General features: G+C 41.8%; 1 protein-coding gene across 3 annotated transcripts in view; it reads left to right on the top strand.

Annotated features, from left to right (window-relative positions):
* LRRC27 (leucine rich repeat containing 27) overlaps positions 1-19,177 on the top strand; it is a 43,794-nt gene that overhangs the window by 18,690 nt on the left and 5,927 nt on the right. For all 3 annotated transcript variants that reach the window (XM_060241387.1, XM_060241386.1, XM_060241385.1), the window contains 3 exons: positions 1,667-1,913; positions 8,435-8,566; positions 10,141-10,237. In XM_060241387.1, coding sequence (XP_060097370.1) covers positions 1,667-1,913; positions 8,435-8,566; positions 10,141-10,237 — 476 coding nt within the window. The remainder of the gene's footprint in view (positions 1-1,666; positions 1,914-8,434; positions 8,567-10,140; positions 10,238-19,177) is intronic.

Genomic DNA, 19,177 nt, shown 5'->3' with positions numbered 1-19,177 from the left:
GTCAGTTCTGTGCTCTATTCTATGGCTGTGGGAGAGCAGAAAGTGACTAGTAACATCAGGAAATGTTGTGCTTCCAGGGTTAGGTGCACAAAGGTGCAAGGTTTATCCATACAGTAGAGTAGGTCAAAATGGATCATACTGCTTCAAAATACAGATGCAAGAGGTCTTTGAAATACTTTCATGTTTTAAAAAATCCCTGAAATTAGAAAAGTAGCACAAAATGAAAACATTCTATCACTAGGCTTTGCCTCTTGTGATGATTTCTATTTCCAAGGGGTTTTTAATTTAGGCATGGGGAACATTCAATGATAAGTTACCTTTATCTGCAGTCTGAAGTGGTGCTGTCCATTATCTCCCAATGGGACTGATTGTGAGATTTAGTCGGTTCTGCAACTTGTTGCCAAAATATTAAGCACTCCCCCCCCCCCCGATCTTTCTGGGTAGTGTTCTTTCCCAGAATTCTGCCTCCCTAGTCTTGGGTTATGGAAATCTTAGTAGAAAATCCTACAAAACTGTCCATTTACTTGAAAGCAATGAAGATCCTCAGAAGGTAGGACGATCTTATGATGAGGCAGTTACCTTGGCATTCTCATGAAGAATAACAAGAAGAAAGCCTCAGGCTACTGTTCCCTCTTTGTATTAAACCATATTAGTTGGCATGGCCACAAAAAGGTTATTGTGTGATTAAAAGTAACTTTAGTTCATAATTCTTTATCCAGACATTTTAGTAAGCATTGAATTTGACTGCAGTGATGTGATATTAAGGATAGAAAGTTTATGGGACCAAATAGTTATACAATTTGAAAAGGTTTGTTGAACTGAGAATGCAGGGTCAAGAGAAAGAGGTGTTCCAAAGACTCCATATTTTTGGTCAGATTGTGTTAAAAACGGGGAGCATAAGAGTGTAGATAGAAACGTGGAAGTTGAATCCAACTAGTTTTTCTGCTGGTAAAAAAAGGAGGCATTCCCTTGGATTACCAAAAAAGGTTCATGGAACATTCATTGACAAAAGTTATGTGGGGCAGGGAATATACTGAGGAGGACAACTGGGAAAGATTGAATTGAAAAAGCTGGCTGGATCCAGCTCTTGGGGATATGGAAAAAATAGACTCAAATGTACTCTATGTGGCAGAAAGCAAGCAAGCTGCAACATGTATTATTTTCCTTTTCATCATGCTTTGTTCTCTGCCATTTGCTACCTGTTCCATTCATGGCACTATTATCTTCTTTGCCTACTGCTCCTGCTTCAGATTATGATTTCACTTTATAAGTGGTGAAGAGAGGAGACACTGAGAGAAGCCAGTCAGATTTTCAAGGGTAAAGTCACATTTATCTTGATGCTTAAACCTGAAGAGAAGAGTGTGTGTGTGTAATTTTTGCTGGTTTATTTTATTTAATTTATTGGATTTGTATCCCGCACTCCCTGCAGGTGGACTAGGGCAGCTTACAACCATTAAAACTATAAGAACATCAAAACATAAAACAATCAGCAAGATTTCTATACAATAAATAATAAGTAAAATTACATAACCGATAAGCAATATATACATGTGTGAGTGTACACACACATGTAGATACAGTCATACATACACTCCTTGTTTTTGCTGGGTTCCTTTTCTGATTTGTTGTGTGAATGACTCTAGTGAGCTCTTTTTGATTCTGACAGAAATGCCTCCCATTGAAAAGTTAAACCTGACGGATGTCGTGAAATCAAGTATGGATTTATCAGATGGATGGCCTAATGAGGAAGAAATGATACGATTTCAGAAGCTGAGAGAAGAAATAATGCAAAAAGAAAGAGACGAGTATCTTGCAGACCAAAAATTACACAACGACTCTATGACTTCTGTGTTCACAAAGAAATCCAATGCAAAACAGAGCCTCTCTCGCAAATGGTCTATCACCTCAACCAGGTAATCAAATGTATATGATACATCTTTGTTTCTTATAAGAGGTTTACATTATGCTCTGCTAATACAAACATTGGTGTGTGTTGTATTTTAAAAGCCAGAACACTTTGGCACTATGCAGTTGAAGGACTAATTTCTCTGGTACAGACCTGTTTTGTGTGGCTTAATGCAATTACACCTGACCCCTCTGCTTATTCCAATGACCCTACATGGTGGGGTGGATCCAGCCATCCTCCAAGTAGCCTTCATCCAGCCTTAAGCCAATTTAAGTGGCTCTTCTTCCAGTGGAATAGCACTTAATTTGGAGGAAGCCTCCTTAGATTGGAGAAAAGCTTCCAACATGAGTAAAAAAGGAAAAGTGGAGTATACATATATAAAAAAAATGCACTTTTCAAAGTGAAGTGGCAGGATACCTTTTGATTATCTCTTGTCATTTCCCCCCAAGACTTTTCAGCATACACATGTCCTGGATTGTGATATTACTGCTCTTTTTGTTTACAAAATTGCCCTTAACCTGCACTATGGGTACCACACAACAAAGGAAGCTGGAGTTTATGACATTCCTGAATAGGAATGGGAGGGTGGTTCTACTTGGCTATGGAATAAATTAGGTCATAGTCCTGCCTGCATCTCACACTGCTTGATCCTTGCTCATGCCGCTTACTGTAAGCCGAAATGCCCTCAAAATAAGGTTGGAGAATTGTCAGGTGGGCACCTGGCTTAATAGGATCTTTTATCTATGTATACAGGATTCCACATCCAGAAATTAATGCTTAAATTTATCAAGGACTCTAATTAAGTAAAACAATTAAAATTTATCCCAGAAAAAATATAGGCATACATACAAGGCAATGTGCTCATGAAACATACATACAGTCCTCCTAGGAAAAATAAGAAGAGATATAGAAACAACACATTGGTAGACAAACAAGGTGATAATTACCAATCATAGTCTTCCAGGAAGGCTCCAGTGGCAACGAAAGAGGACGGGGGAAATGGGACCCTCAACTGTGGCCAGAATCGGGGATGGATCTAGACAGCGGAACTGGGGTACTGCTAGACGCACACCTGTGGGTAGCTAGTCCACAAGTTATAAGGACTACCTTGAGCCCTTAGGGGATGGGAGGTACAAGGGAGGAGGAAAGTGGTCAGCTGGTGCATGACCTCAGAAAAAGGGGAGGCTCCGCAATGACCATAAGGACTGGACTTCTGCAGTAGCCAATAGCAAGTTAATTGGTGGCACCTAATTGGGTGCCCATAACAACGGGAAGCCATCTATTTTCCTGGTTGGCACTCTTTTACCAGTTTCGAGTGCTTTAGTAGCGTTATGGCTGCTGGTACTGCACAAGTCTCTTCCGTGTCTGGTTAGGTATACCCACACTCTCTGGCCAGACGTGTGTGAGCTACTTCTCCAGGTGCTCTGGCAACCAAGCTGGTGATTATGATGTTTTATAAGGGGTTTTTCCTCATATTACTCCTTGAATAAGACACTAAAGGTAAAACCATTCTATTGCATGAAAGATTGGGGGGAGGGGGGCAGAAGCTGAACAGAGTTCCACAAGACTGTTATTTTTGTTGCAACAGACTAACATGGCCGACCTGGAATTTAATATACTCTAGCAGCTGTACCAGTAGCCTGAGTGCATTGATGGTGGGCAATGAGGTTGTAGAGCGTTAAGGAGTGGAAGGGGCCTTGGAGCTCATATAATCCACCCCTCTATCCAGTGCATTCCTGACAGATGGCCATCCAGCCTCTGCATAATGACCTTCAGTGAAGGAGAGTCCACCACCTCCCAAGGCAGTTTGCTCTACCATTGAACAACTCTTGCTAATGAATACACAAAGCTTCTCAAGGTTGGTATTGTTTACTCAGACTGGCAGCAGTTCTCCAGCTCTCAGAGATCTTTCACATTATCCAGGGGGGGTTTTGAGCAGGAACGCACAGGAACGCAGTTCTGGCTGGCTTGGTGTGAGGGTGTGTGGCCTAATATGCACATGAATTCCTGTGAATTTCTACAAAAAGCCCTGTGTGAAACAATGGTGATATCAAGGGTGTGGCCTAATATGTAAATGAGCTCCTGCTGGGCTTTTTCTACAAAAAAGGCCTGACATTATCTACTATCTGATCCTTTTGACTGGAGGTGGTAGGGGTTGAACCTGGGACCTTCCACATGCCAAGCAGACAACATTCTACAACTGAGCCACAGTTTCTCCTAATATTTTGCTGATTTATACCATTGTAATTTCTGCTTATTCATTCTAGATGAGGTGAGGTTGGGATTTCAATAACCAATGCACTTTGCAGGTATTCTTGCTGCTTACTTTTTAAAAACCCTCCTCTGCTGATTTGAGTTGATTCATTTAACTGCTATGTTTGTATTCTTTTCTACCCAAGCTCTTAAGATGGTTCACATTTACAGTTTCAACTATTAACCTCCTCTCCCCAAAAGTTACAAAAGACAGCACAATAAATCAGCAAAATTATCTTAGGTCATTTGGAATGGAAAGGTCCCCTGTGCAAGCACCAGTCATTTCCGACTCTGGGGTGACGTTGCTTTCACAACGTTTTCATGGCAGACTTTTTACGGGGTGGTTTGCCATTGCCTTTCCCAGTCATCTACACTTCCTCTCCAGCAAGCCAGGTACTCATTTTACCGATCTCAGAAGGATGGAAGGCTGAGTCAACCTTGAGCCAGCTACCTGAACCCAGCTTCCGCCGGGGATCGAACTCAGGTCGTGACGTGAGCAGAGCTTAGGACTGCAGTACACCAGCTTTTAACACTCTGTGCCACGGGGCTCTTCTAGGTCATTTGAGGTCTCTTCAAAAGCTGGTTTTATGAGTACCTAGTCTTGCCTTCTCTTTTCTTTTCTTCTTCTTACAGTCCATGTAGCAAAATCTGTTCAAATGCTTAACATGAAGCCACTGCATGGACCCTTCAATGATAATTAAAAATTTTAAATGTTTTCCTTTACCTACATGATTATTACAGCTGAGTATTTTGAGATGACCCATGTGCCGTACATCAAATTAAAATAAGTTAAGGATCAATACGCTGAGCATTTCTTTCAGACCATTCTAGCAGAATTCTTTTAAAAGCCGGCACTGCATTTCAAAGAGCAAAAGTAGAACTCCATATATTCTGGTCTGTTGAACAAACAATAATATACAAGATAACTACTCTTCAGCTTGCAAAGAGCTATAAATTGCTTGACAGGCTTAACAGCCCTACTTTGCTCTTAAGGGAGAAATGGGCCATAGCACAATTGGACCTCTAAGGGAATGCTATGAAAGTAGACAAGGAAAAAGTAGAAGACAGAAAAGGCCCGTGTGCTGTGCAATTCAAAGCCATAGTCAACAGAATACCACAAATAAGGCCCTTTACCAGCAGGGTGTATCATGGGCCACATGTTTAGCACAAAGATGTGTAGGACAGAAACCATCCCTGTATTTTCTTTTCTGAAGAAAGCCAGAAGGTGGCAGGCTGTCCACTCCTTGAAATGGGCAATGTTAACATGCTTGTTCAGATTTTTCTTTTTTGTGAGTACTGGATGTGTGTGTGCACGCACATGCCAGGTTGACTTCTGGAGAACTCTACTGGGGCTTGGACATTCATAGAGGCAGTTCTATTATTTGCCTCTGCGTATTGGCCCTGGTATTCCTTATACTTACCAGGGGTCGACCCTCCTTAACTTCAGAGATCTGATGAGATCAGGCTTGCCCAGGTTCCAGATCAGGGTTCTTGTTCAGGTTTCTTTAATTCCCACAGTTTGTGGATAGAAGCCAGTATTCAAAGCACCATATTATCATAGCAGCAACCCTCCACCCTCCCTTGCTATGCAGCTAGCCATTTTTGAAACATGGGGAAGCTTCAAAAACACCATTAAGAGAAGGTATCATCAGCCTATGATTTAGCTCACCAGGTACTGTTCCTGAAGAGCTTTTATATTTCTGGTTATTGTGAAGTGTAATAATGAACCCTATAGCAAATATGATTTTGTGGGCCACTGCCAGTCTGAGTGTTTGTTGATTTGCAGTTGAACCTGGAATGGATGCAAAAGCAGGCCTTTGAACCATGGTGTGAATTATGCCTTCCTACGGAAAGGTCTCCTGTCCCTAAGTGAAGCCTGAAACAGTGCTTCTTGATCAGAGGGGAGCTCTTCTGCTAAAAAAAAGAAAAAAAGTCTACAAGGCCTAATATACCTTTTTGAATACTGACACACCAATCCATCACGATTCGCATGCAGAAAGTCTTAGGTTCAGTTCATGATGTCTCCACTTAAGGGTTATCAAGGTGCAGAGGAAGTCCTGTCTCTGCCTTAGGCTTTGGAGGAGGCCGCCAGTATGCAACGCGGAGCTAAACAGACCAGTACTCTAACTTGGTATAGGCAGCTCTATATGTTATAATATTTCCTGGCACAGTCCCTCGCAATCAAAACCAACAGTTGTAAGCATTTTTGCATCTGTTAAAATGCTTTTTACCATACACTAATGGAAACTATTGCCAGCAGTGGGTATATGATTCCTTTTCTTAATATGCTTTATAAGAATCACTTTATGATGATGGAAACATTAAGCAGGGATCTCCACCAGCTCAACTCCTTAATAATGCATACTTTCTTGATTCTGTCCTGAATTTCTTTCATTCCAATCTTTTGTTCCAATGTAAAACACATGAGTCAGTAGGGAGAAAGAATGAGAGGAGGGAAGGAAGGAGGATTTTGGTTCCAATCCAGTTCTAGTTAGTTACATCTAGGTTCCACTGAAACCTGTGGAATTAGTCACAGCAACCGTTGCTCTCTATAGGATTTTCATTGCCATCCAATGCAAAATTGCACTCCTCTAAATCAATTGAAGTTGAGCTTAGAAAGGTGCAACTCTGCTTAGGATGGTTCTGTTATTGACAGCTAACTTTAGCTGCACTAGTGCTGTGGACAAGTCTCCCCCCCCCCTTGTTCTTTTCCCAGTACAGTAATCTGATTATGCCATGATGGAAATCTTGACGTAGTGCAACCCTGCAAATACATTTAGTCATAATTGCATGAAGAGTTATGGTCAAATCAGTTGGAATACTTTTTATCCAGGTGACAGATAAGCTTTGTCCATGACAAAGGGGAGGGACGGTGGCTCAGTGGTAGAGCATCTGCTTGGTAAGCAGAAGGTCCCAGATTCAGTCCCCAGCATCTCCAACTAAAAAGGGTCCAGGCAAATAGGCGTGATAAACCCTCAGCCTGAGACCCTGGAGAGCCACTGCCAGTCTGAGTAGACAATACTAACTTTGATGGACTGAGGGTCTGATTCAGTATAAGATCCAAGCGGGCAGCCGTGTTGGTCTGAATCCAAGCGGACAAGGATATTGGTTTTTTATCTCATTACAGATGCTAAACCCACTCTCAGTGAGTATAGCTATACATCCACAGTATTCCAATGTGTTTCTCTTTTAGAATTGTGTATCAGTATAATTATTTGTATTGACATACTCAAAATAGTGATATTGGCTCTATATCTCATTACATATACTTTACCCATTTTCACTATATTTTATTGTATTCCTTTTTCCTATGGCAAACTAGAATGATGTTTACATGTTAAAAAGTAAATCAGGTAGACAAGAACATCACTATCCAATGTATTTCTCTTTTAGCTATATTGACACACTCAAACAGGGACTTTGGTTGCTTATCCCATTACATATATTGAACCCATCTCCCATTGTCATTGACAGACAATCTCACATTTTGACATACTACTGTTTTGTTGCTTTCACATGCTCATGCTACTCAGATCAAAGGTTTGCTCAATTTGATAATTTTACTGCATACTGCTGTTTTGCTGCTTTTGCATGTTCATGCTGCTTAGATCAAAGGTTTGCTCAATTTGTTAATTTTACTATTCTGTCATTGTACCATTTTACATTCTAAACCACTGCCTACAAGATAATTTTACTTCACTATCATTGGTTCTTAAATCTGTACCATGTTGCATTCTAGGCCACTGCCTACCAGCTATGTATGGCGCTGCTCAGCTATGTGTGGCTTTGTTCACCGTGCTGGATTCCTTGTCTGATGAAGTGTGCTTAAGAGCACACGAAAGTTTACATTCTAAATAAAAATTGGTTGGTCTTAAAGGTGCAACTTGACTCCTGCTTTGTTCAACTGATTCAGTATAAGGCAGCTTCATATGTTCATATGTTCAAATCATGCCAAAAAGCTAATGGTTTCCACTTTCCTGGAAAGAAGAGGACTGAAGGAGTAATGCCAAATTATTCAGATTTTTCAATCAAAACCAAATCTAAACAGCCCTATGTAAAATGTTCCCATTGTTGCTCAGCTCTGGTACCAGAGCAGCACACATTCTGAAGTAGGGGGATTGATTTGTAGAGCTGGAATGTCCTGGAAAAGAGAGTTAGAGACCTTTAATTCATCCGTCTCCCTTTGTTTTAAAAAAATTGCTGTTAATCATTTATTTCACTGTATCCTACAGTGCAAAATTTTAATTAACTATACCAATGTGCTTATTTCAAAAGGGACAAGAAGAATCTGTTTCCTGCAGTTTCATCCTATGATCTGCTTATTCAGTCTAAGAGGGCTGAAGAGTGTCGATTGGCAGCGCTCAAGGAAATGAAGGAGAAACAGGCTTTAATTGAACAGCGGAGAAAGCAAGTATTATTTGGGGGGGGGGGTTGTGCTAATATCAGTGCAGTCTTTAAACACTGTGGTATCCTGCCATCATGTGATTGCTTCCTAGTTGACAGAACTCACAGCCTTTTTTGATGTTGTGATCTGCTGATAGGAATATGCACATTTGGTTCTGCTGCTGGGTGGGGTGGAGGGCTTTGCATTGTTTCCTGATGATCTAACCAGATCTGTGCCGGATCCGCAAACTCAGGGCAGAATGACAGAAAGGGGTGACAGACTCCTGTGTATGTGCATGATTGCAAACATGTGTGAGCAACAGACAAGAAGAGGGAGCAGGCAAACTGTTCCTTGCCTGCCACTCTCTTTCATTTACAAAATGTCCATTTAGCTGTATTTCCCCCAGCCGAATTCATAAGTCTGAAAATCAGCTGTGATGGGCAGCAGGAATAGTCGAGACTCTAGAGAGAGGGCTTGTAGTAGGAAATGAGAAGATGGAGTGAAATTATAACAGCCCCCCCCCCCCCAATGCACAGCTGCTTTACTGGAAATCACTTCCCACCCACTCCATTTTATTGCTCTTTGGTGCCAACCTGCAGTAAGAGAATCTGGGTCTGCTGTTTTCATATGTAGCTCTGCCCATGCATCCTGCATCTCCCCAGCTCAGCCCACAGTGAAAAGGAACTGAGGTAGGAGGGCTGGGAAAAAGCCTCTGCCTGGGGGTTTGGTGAGGCACTGCTGGGTGGCCTAGGTGGATCAGTGGTCTGATTCAGTGTGAGGTAACGTCATAAAAAGCAGTCATTCATGGTGCAGGAACTCCTGATACAATAGTTAGCATTACATGTTTTACGTGTTTTACTTTGTAAAGGAATATAAAAAGAACTGCAACTGTTTGGCAAGCTTTGGCAAGAGAAACTTCAAACAGGATTGCTTTACTGTTGACTCTGGTAATCATAACAGTGAGCGATATGCACTCATTAGCGTGGCATAGTGAAGAAATTATCATTTTCTATCCCATTTTATTCCATCCTTTTCCCAAAGAGCTCAGGGAAATGTACATCATGCGCCCTTTCTCCATTTTATCCTCACAGTAATCCTGTGAAGGGCTGAGAAGTACATGGCTGATCCATGGTCACCCAACTAGCTACATGACAATGGCAATTTCAACCATAGTGTCTGACGTAGTTCTTGACAAAAATTTTAACCGCTGCACTATATTAGTTCTCTAATTTGGATACTGTCACACATAAAGGATCAACTCCCTCAAACAATATATCTCTTAGCCGCCCTGAGCCCGCTTCGGCGGGGGAGGGCGGGATATAAAAATAAAGTTATTATTATTATTATTATTATTATTATTATTATTATTATTATTATTATTATTAAATCTCTTTCAAATGATAGAATTTAAACAGCAGTGAAACAGCAGTGGCGCATACTGCTGCCACATGGCGGTACTTTCATAACTCTGATTAATTTTTACTACTGCCACTGCTACTACTTAAAATTTACTTAATGCCCTCCATATTGGAGGAGTGGGGGCTGCAAGTGTGAACTTTATTAAATGTTTTCCATAAACCATGCTGATTTTTTTTAGAGATAAAGAAGTGCTTCAGAAATGGAGGAGGCAGGCCAGGCTGATGAGAGAGAAGAAGGCAGAACTGTACTCATTTGTATCAGAAAAAGGAGACATGGTATGTAACCACAGCAGGAGCTGTCCAAAAGAATTGCTTCTCATTTTTGAAACAAATGTGCCATGTGGTCTTGGCATAGCTGTTGACCACCTTTGGCATCCTTTGTCTTGTTGTCCCATCCTTAAGGTCTGATTTAGCTGCTGAGGTATATAGAGAAGTGTGTGCCTCTTCCTCTAAACAAGATATTGTTCTAGGTAAATGAAGAGCAGAGCTTTGCTTCCCCCCACCCCCTTAAAGAAAAGCCTTTTGCTACTGAAAATCCCAGGTGCTGCTGGGAGCTGTGTTATGGCCCTGTTGTGCGTATCTTAACTGTGGCAATGCCATGACCACACTGGGGGTATACTCAGTGTGGTATCTCCTTGTTTTCCTGGTATCTCCTTGTGCCCACCATTTCACTATAGCAACCATTTTTTAAAAGGTCAAAACCTTGTCAATGGTGATGTGGGGAATGGTAAGCATTTGGGAATAGGACACAAAAATGGTCTCAGGGTAGGTGGGGTTGAAAATTTCTACCTTCATATCTACATGGCTGGTAAATCCCAGTAGTTAGATTGTTGGTCATAAAGAAGAGCATACTGAGGATGGGAAAGGTGCATGATCATGCAGCACATCTGTTTAGTCATAAAACCAGATCAAAAGATCTGCATGGGAGTAGCTATTGTGTACTGAAACCATGACCACCTCTTCTGTGCAGAGAGCAGGGCTTTTTTTATAGCAGGAACTTCCTTTGCATATTAGGCCACACACCTCTGATGTAGCCAATCCCCCAAGAGCTTACGGGGCTGTTATTACAGGGCCTACTGTAGGCTCTTGGAGGATTGGCTACATCAGGGGTGTGTGGCCTAATATGCAAAGGAGTTCCTGCTACAAAAAAAAAGCCCTGGCAAAGAGGAGCTAAGAGAAGTTGATTCATAGCAGAGAAGTGGCAGATAAGCCTTCTCCTGCCTATCACTGCTGCTTCAGAATTTCTCCCTCCAAGCAGCTTTTCACCCAGCTGTGGTTCATAGATTATGTTTGTAGTATGGTGTAATTATTAGGAATCTTGACATTGTCGATCTTCATGTAGAATTAAAAAGCATCTTTTGCTTTAGATAATTACATTTTTATTCCATCATTCCTCCAAGGAACTCAGGGCAGTGTTCAGGCCTCTTTCCTCCTCCTTTTAACTCTCACAACAACACGAAGTAGGTTCAGAAGCAAGAGTATGCGACTGGCCCGAGGTCACCAGGTGAAGCTTGTGGCAGAGTTGGCTTTGAAACCTAGATCTTGCCAGTCCTAGCCTGACACAGTAACCACTACACCACCCCTTCTCTTAGCAGAAGTGTTGAACTGGTGAGAGAAATTTTAAAAGCTACAAGCTCTTTCTACTATAATTATGGAAGCTGGGAGGCAGGCAAGGTTTGTTGGGGTTCAGGGGTCCTGGCTAGCTCCTTAGCCTCAAACTGTGGCCACTTACTGACTTCTCGTCATTAATATATCCTTGCTTAAGAGTGTAATCATTCGTAGTTCTTTGAGAAGCCAATATTACAATCAAAGGAGATGGATCCCTGAATTTTGTGAGATTTGTGATAAGAACATTTTAGGGAGTTGGAGCCCAGAGCCCTGCCTGGTTCTAGATGTGTTCCGTCAAAGGAAGATAAATCTCCAGGCACCAGGGTAGCTGTAAAAGTCTGTATCTGTAATATGACCATAGGGTTCTAGGGCAGAGAGCTGTCATGTGATGATCCAGTCCAGCTCTCTGCACTGATAAGAGCCTAATCAGCCCCTGACACACTTGTTCTCACAATGTAACTTTTCTTCAGCAGGTATTTTATCTTGAATTGTTGTTGTCCACTGGCAGCTTGATACAGGGAGCAGGTGCAAAAACAAGTAAATACATATCTAGCTTTTGACAGTACAGGAAAGGCCCATGTGCGTTGTAGGTGTGGAGACATCCTGCATACAGCTCTTCCAAAGCTGTGGCTGCTCAGGCTGTTTGGAGGCGTTGAAACAGAAGGGCTTTAATTTAAAATAGGATTGTTAACGTTGACGGATGCCTCCTGAGGTTTTGCCTCTGCCAGATTGAAAACAACGTGGGATAGATGTTACAGTTGTTCCAGGAGAGAACAAAGTCTGTCATCTTGGCCCCCAAAGAGAACAACATCCTTGTTTGTTTGTGTGTTTCCAGTGGGGCTTTATAAATGCACCTAATCCTCTATAGCTTAATTATGAAACCATTGCCATACAAAATCTAAGCATTTTACATGCAGGCATTACTCTCAGAAAAGCCCAAAGAGAAAAGGTTTGATGGCAGAAGGTGACGTTTGTAGGACAAATTAGAATTAAGAAGGAATGCTTGAAGGAAGTGGCCACAAGGTATGCTAACTAAGCCAAGTTGCACTAAAGGACATGGAGAATTCAGATCCTCTTAGAGCTCAACAGTTTGTGTCTACAGGAGTAACTATATGCTTTGTTCTAAAAACAAAGAGTCTTGTGGTAGGTACCTTAAAGCCCAACAGGTTTATTGTGGCAGAGGCTTGCAAGGGCTAGAGCCCACTTCATCAGCTGTAGCGATGGCCAGGTCTCCCTAAACTCGGCCATAATTGGGCTTTGGAAAGCCAAAAAGATCGACATACAGTAAGCTTGGCTAATTCTGTTATTGGAATATCTCAGAAGACCTCCTTCACTCCCCTTTTTAATTTTTTTTTATTTGTTTAAAATATTTATTAGCCTTTTTTCTCCTTTGAGGAACTCAAGGTGGCTTACAACATAAATAAAACAATTATTTAAAAAAACACAATCAAAACAATATAAATAAAACAGTGATTAAAACCCCATAGAAAGTCACAATTTAAAAGCACAGGACTGCCAATCAATAAAAAACTAAATCAGTTAATTGCAGTGCTAAATAAATGCAGTCTTTCTCCCCCTCCCTCCCTATATCTTGTGGCTGTGATGTTGTGGCAACTGGCCCTCTGGCCAATAGGTTGCGGAGGGGGGGGGGCTCTCCCTTTCCCAGCACCTCAGAGCAGCCCTTCAGGCATGTGCCATGTACCTTTGAAAACATAATCCCCAGAGTGCCTGCCTGACATTAGATGGCATCAAGACATTTCATTTCCTGAAGTGGGGCGGGTGGGGGGGGGAGAGAGGGAAGCCAGGAGGAACAGGGAATGACTTCCACCAGCCCCAGCCACAAGGTAAGCAGAGTGGAGATGAAAGGAGAGGAGGGAGAAGGAAGCAAGAGGGGCAGGAAGGAGTTCTTTGCTGGCTCAGCTATTCAATCCAAATGCAAAAAGCATTCAGTGCTGTAATGCCTTATACTGAAAGTGAATATTACAAACTGCTAGAGCTCGTGTGTTGCCATAGGGAATACATATTTCCGTAGCACATTTGATCAGGTGTACAAAGTGTTGCCTTCACCTAGGTTTAGAAAGAGAACAAAAGATGTAAAGCACAAAATGCAAGTGTACAACTGTTGACATTTCGATATTAACCTCAATTGTGGATAACCATAAGCAAGTATAGCAGCCAGTCAGTCAGTGGCACTTCCTCCTTTCTTATCCTGCACTAGATCCTGGAGATGTTTGTTTTGCAGCCCTTTCCAATACTGTCCATCTTTAGTGGGCCTCTTTGATACACCTTCTGGTGCTCACAGCTGTCAGCCAATTCCCCTCTTATCCTTCCAAAGATTTTCCAGTTTATCTCCCACCTCAGCTGTGTAGTATCATATTTTTTTCCTCTGAGCATTCCACCTCAATAAGAACTCTGTGTAGCTCAAAAGCTCACAAGATGTTGGCTTCCTTTGGACAATTGTGTTTATATCAGTAAAATGTATATGAAACACAAGAGGGCACTGGAGTGCTACAAATTCAGCTGTGGTAAGCTTGCAGGCAAATCATCATGTTTAGTCATAGACAGCAAACTCACCAGGCTTTATTTAGTTTAGTTTTTTGTGACCTTGATCACTGCCAATCTTTAGAGTGATTAGGCAATGCAGATTGCAGCTTCTGAACTAGCAATGGAGAATATCCTGCATAATATATTATTATTGCTAGCAGTAGCATTTCTCATACTAGTGCTATGCAGTTTCACTTATCCAAAGTGCTACGGGGGCAGGGGGAGGACATCCAAAGCGTTCAGGAAATCAAGAGCATTGTTGCTGATGTAGGATAATGCAAATGATAATAATAATAATATATGTATATGTCTTCTGAGCGTTCAAAGAACATTCACACCATCATAGTAATCCATAGCACACAGTAAGACTGGTATTACTAGGGTAGCCTACAAAGTACTAGGGTAGCCTACAAGAGAAGATAAATATAGATATAGAGACATGCTTGTATTTATAAATGTACCCATACAATCTAACTAAAACCAAATCAAATGTTAAAAGTGTAAAACCAGATGCGATGGCTAAAAACAGTAGCAGTGCATTAAAACATGAGAAGAATTCTTAAGTATTCCATCTGGAAATCAAAAGCAGCACAAATAAAATAAAGCAGCTCATCAGTCATCTAAAATATCACAACAGCAGTCTTAAGAGACCCCTGAAAGACTTCAGTATGCATGAAACACCAGTTTATTTTAAAGGCCTTCTAGAAAAAACCTTTTTAAAACTTATACTAAAAGATGACAAAGACCCAAAGACTGCAGTTCCTACTGTCTGGAAACGCTGGGAGTCCAAAATTTCCCTCAGCTTAATATTTAGAAATATAGGCCATACTTATTCAGCAGAGCATTTGATTGATCTGCTAATGGTTTGTTCTGAATACTGGGTTAGATTCTATCCTGTGTATGTGTGGCACAGAACTTTTAGCTATGTAGTTTTCAAATTTTTTCAGTCATGTAGCATTAGGGTGCAACTCAGCTGTGTGTTCATCACACATCGCCTTGAGCAGGTATTGAAAAGGTGATTAGTGTAACTTATAACCAGCCAAATATAATGTTTTTAACTAATTAGCATCTCTCAGTTGGGGCCTAAATGATTTTTTAAGTTGAAAGGAGGCAAAAATCTATTTTAGCACTATTCCATTTCATGCCATGCTGTTCAGAGTCACAGCAACCACAGAAAAACAGATTCGGTTTCAAGTTTTCACAGTTTTATTTATGCCAGAGTTAAAAGAACCTTATAAAGAACTACTTGTTGGGTTACCTATATGGCCAAGACTAGCCTCTAGGAAACCCAGGGTGCGGTCACACTCACCATTAAATCCATCTGCAACGCGCCTCTATTATAATCCGCACACCCAATTTCCCGATCAGACCTCATTTTTTGAGATGGCATTCCACACTCGCGCAAGCACAGTACCATGGGATATCGTGCTTGGCTTTTTTTTTAAAAAAAAAAGGTGCCAGAAAAGGTGGGCGATCTGCCCCCCTCCCCCCATTTAAACACCCGGAAAGGAAAGGGAAGCCCAGGAGTTCTCTTTGCTGTCTCTCCACCTGGCGGGGAGATAGCAAAGGTGCGGGATCTTCCTCCCCCCCCCCACATTTAAACACCCCACCGTGGTGTTTAAATGGGGGGGGGCGCACGGCAACTCTTTGCTGTCTCTCCGCCTGGCGGGGAGATAGCAAAGGTGCGGGATCTTCCTCCCCCCCCCCATTTAAACACCCCGCCGTGGTGTTTAAATGGGGGGGGCGCATGGCAGCTCTCTTTGCTGTCTCTCCGCCTGGCGGGTAGACGGCAAAGGTGGGTCAACCTCCTCCCCTGGCAGGGAGACAGCAAAGGTGGGTGATCTGCCTCCCCCCCTCCCATTTAGGAAAGGTCCCCTGTGCAAGCACCAGTCGTTTTTGACTCTGGGGTGACGCTGCTTTCACAAAGTTTTCACAGCAGACCTTTTACGGGGTGGTTTGCCATTGCCTTCCCCAGTCATTACACTCCACCCCCACCCCAGCAAGCTGGGTACTCATTTTACCGACCTCGGAAGGATGGAAGGCTGAGTGAACAATTGCTGGCGCAATGATATCATTTGGAGTGGGCTCTCGCAGGGAAGCGGATGTGCACTTGCGACAAGTCGGCTACAATGGAGCATTCAAACCTAGAAAGTACGCGCGGGAGTCGTCAGAAGCATTCTTATTCCGGATTTTATGTACTATCAAAAAAGTCCACGTCTCAGTTGTGGCAGTTCGGGAGACGAACGAGCCAACGACCATTGCCAGATGCTGATGTTTGGACAACTGCATAAAATCCGACATGCATCTGGCTTTTATCCATGCCCATCTCGTCAGTTTATGTGCATCTGACCTCGGCCCCAGATAAGGAAACATTTTGTAAACTGGAGTCCCTCAGTATTGTCTATTTTTTTCAATGCTATTGATGTAACATCAGTGACTATCATGCAGGCAGGCAACCGAGTAAGAACTCCACAGCCTAACAAGTTTATTTACAAAACTATATTAAAATGAATGCTATATGTGTTAAGGTGAGTGCCTATAGTAATTATTGAATCCAGGAGGTACTTTTCTTCTGGGGGTGGCACATTAGAACAAATGCTATTTGTTTCCCAGACAGGACACAGTGACAATTGTGAGTGTTGTATTTTGTGTTGAATTTTGTTGGAAAGAGCCATGTAGGGGAATCATGCTATAGTCAAGATACACTTGGGAGTCATTTTCTTGACATGGAAAAAGCCTTTCTCTTCCAAGCCTACATAAGACAAATTTTAAGCAGAAAACACAAGCACAGATGTGTTTATAGTGTATGTTTTCAATGTTTACTAACAAATTTGTAACTAAAAGATTGTTTAACATTTCCTACTTTATTGGAGGGCTTGCAGTGTTTACAAACAAATTTGTAACTAAAAGATTGTTTAACATTTCCCACTTTATTGGAGCATTTAGACCTTGTGAGACTGCCAGCACTGTAAAGCACACAAATCTTTCTTTGAACAAAATGGAAACAATCTCTCTTTCTATTTTTTGAAAAAAGGCGGGTTTAGCCTTCATCTGTCAAAATGTGTTTATACCAGCTCTGTTGTATAGCACATTTATCTGGAAAGAAACAAACTTGGATTCTTTGAAATGCCTTCAACAGCTGATAAATCTGTTTTTGTCCAGAATGTTCATCTTGAACATCACTGATACATTTCTTAAGGCTGTTCCTCAAAAGCCAGCATGATTTATTCTGTGGTATATCAGAAGAACCAAGGACTTCCCATAGAAATGATTTTATTGGTCCCTGTCATATGTGAAGATTCTTTTGTATGCTAGGACTCTATAAATGATAAAATATGACAGTTAATTGTGTCCACATAAGGACACTACGGGATTATGCAGTTCTACTGCTTTGCCGTTGAAAGCACTAGGCTGAATCTGTCAAGCTGTTCCACCAATGGCAGTACTCTCCTCTGACACCAGGAACCTTCTGCTGACACAAGAGACGCTTTTATCTGCAGAATCATTGGATTAGTGGAATTGATGCCCAGAATCCAACCTAATTTTCATTTGTACCTTGTACAGATTGAATCTGTATTTTTTTCACCGTTTCCTCATGCCTAAATTTTTCTATTAAATCTAAAGTGCAGATGATGAAGTCTTCACAGTTGGGAGAGAATTCTTTATTTGATAAATCTGCAGGAATTCATAGAAATCTGAAAGGGGGGAAGATAGAGAGATGAGGGCAATTTAACTCCAGTAAACAATGCTGCTGCTTGAGAAGCAAAAATGACGGGGAGGGAAAGATGGAGGAAGCAGGGAGGAGAAGGGGTACATGTTGGTGAACTGGGGAAGAAATAGAGCTGGGAAGATGGTGCAAAATTGTTTTCTGTGGCCCCAGAAGGTACGACCAGAACCAGTGGGTTGAAATTAAATCAGAAGAGTTTCTTGCTCAACATTAGGAAGAACTTCCTGACAGTTAAAGCGGTTCCTTAGTGGAACAGGCTTCCTCAGGAGATGGCGGGCTTTCCTTCCTTGGAGGTTTTTAAACAGAGGCTAGATGGCCATCCGACAGCAATGCAGATCCTGTGAATTTAGGGGGAGGTATCTGTGAATTTCCTGCTTTGTGCAGGGGGTTGAGCTAGAAGAATGCTTGTTTTGGAACCTCCCAACATGCTATGACTGGCCCCAGCAGCCACGGTAATCATTCTGTGGTTGGCCACACTCCACCCCTTTTTGTGGAGGCACACACTTCCTTTTCCAAAATTCCCACAGGTTTATGAAGTTCAGGGGCTTCTGTGCTAATCTTTTCTGATAGATCTACATTAGCCATTGGCATGCACACAGTGGCATGTAGGGCTACACATGGAAGAGGCATACTGATTACTAGTCCTTCCCACAAACTAGAAAATCTTCACCCTGAATGTGTACTATTTAAAAAGTCAACCACAGGATGATACATTTTTTTTTTCTCCTGGAAGGTTTTTTTCCTTTGTTCACCAGTTCGTAGTAAAGTTTAGAGGAACCTGTTACATAGGAGGCCAAGCAAACAGTTCTATGTGGTACCCAAGCAGCTCTGGGGAAATTCAATAATAATGAAATTAGGAAAGGTGGGAGTTGCCTGGGTATACTGGAAGAAATGACCACTCATAGATGATACCCTGTTCTTGGCCTGAATTGTTTGTTAGGCAAATTCATTAGCAACAACACATTTAATTCACTGTAGGAGGTACATCACATGCTGTAACAGGAATGTCTAGGCCTTGGGCATCTTAAATGGGTGGTAATTGTTCACAGTGGCCAATTCAACCTGCAGGCTAGAATTTTCTGTATAATAACTTCATACATTAGCATGCTGTTGATGCTGTTAAGAATTCATGTTCTGCAGCCCACTATTTTCTGAGGCAGCATAATTCTCCTGGCATGGTCAATTACAATAAAACTTGGGAAAGGTGAAGTATTGCTCAAGGCAGGAGATTCTGAAGCCAACACTAATGGCAAATTCCTGTGGAGAGCATCATCTTTCCACAGCTGCCATTGCTGGAGGACAGCCAAGTCACCTTTGTATTGCCTCTCAGGTAAATA

This window comes from Heteronotia binoei, chromosome 6 (genome assembly GCF_032191835.1).
Source record: "Heteronotia binoei isolate CCM8104 ecotype False Entrance Well chromosome 6, APGP_CSIRO_Hbin_v1, whole genome shotgun sequence".
In the NCBI taxonomy this organism is placed as follows: Eukaryota; Metazoa; Chordata; class Lepidosauria; order Squamata; family Gekkonidae; genus Heteronotia; species Heteronotia binoei.
This window is presented reverse-complemented; position numbering and strand designations above follow the sequence as displayed.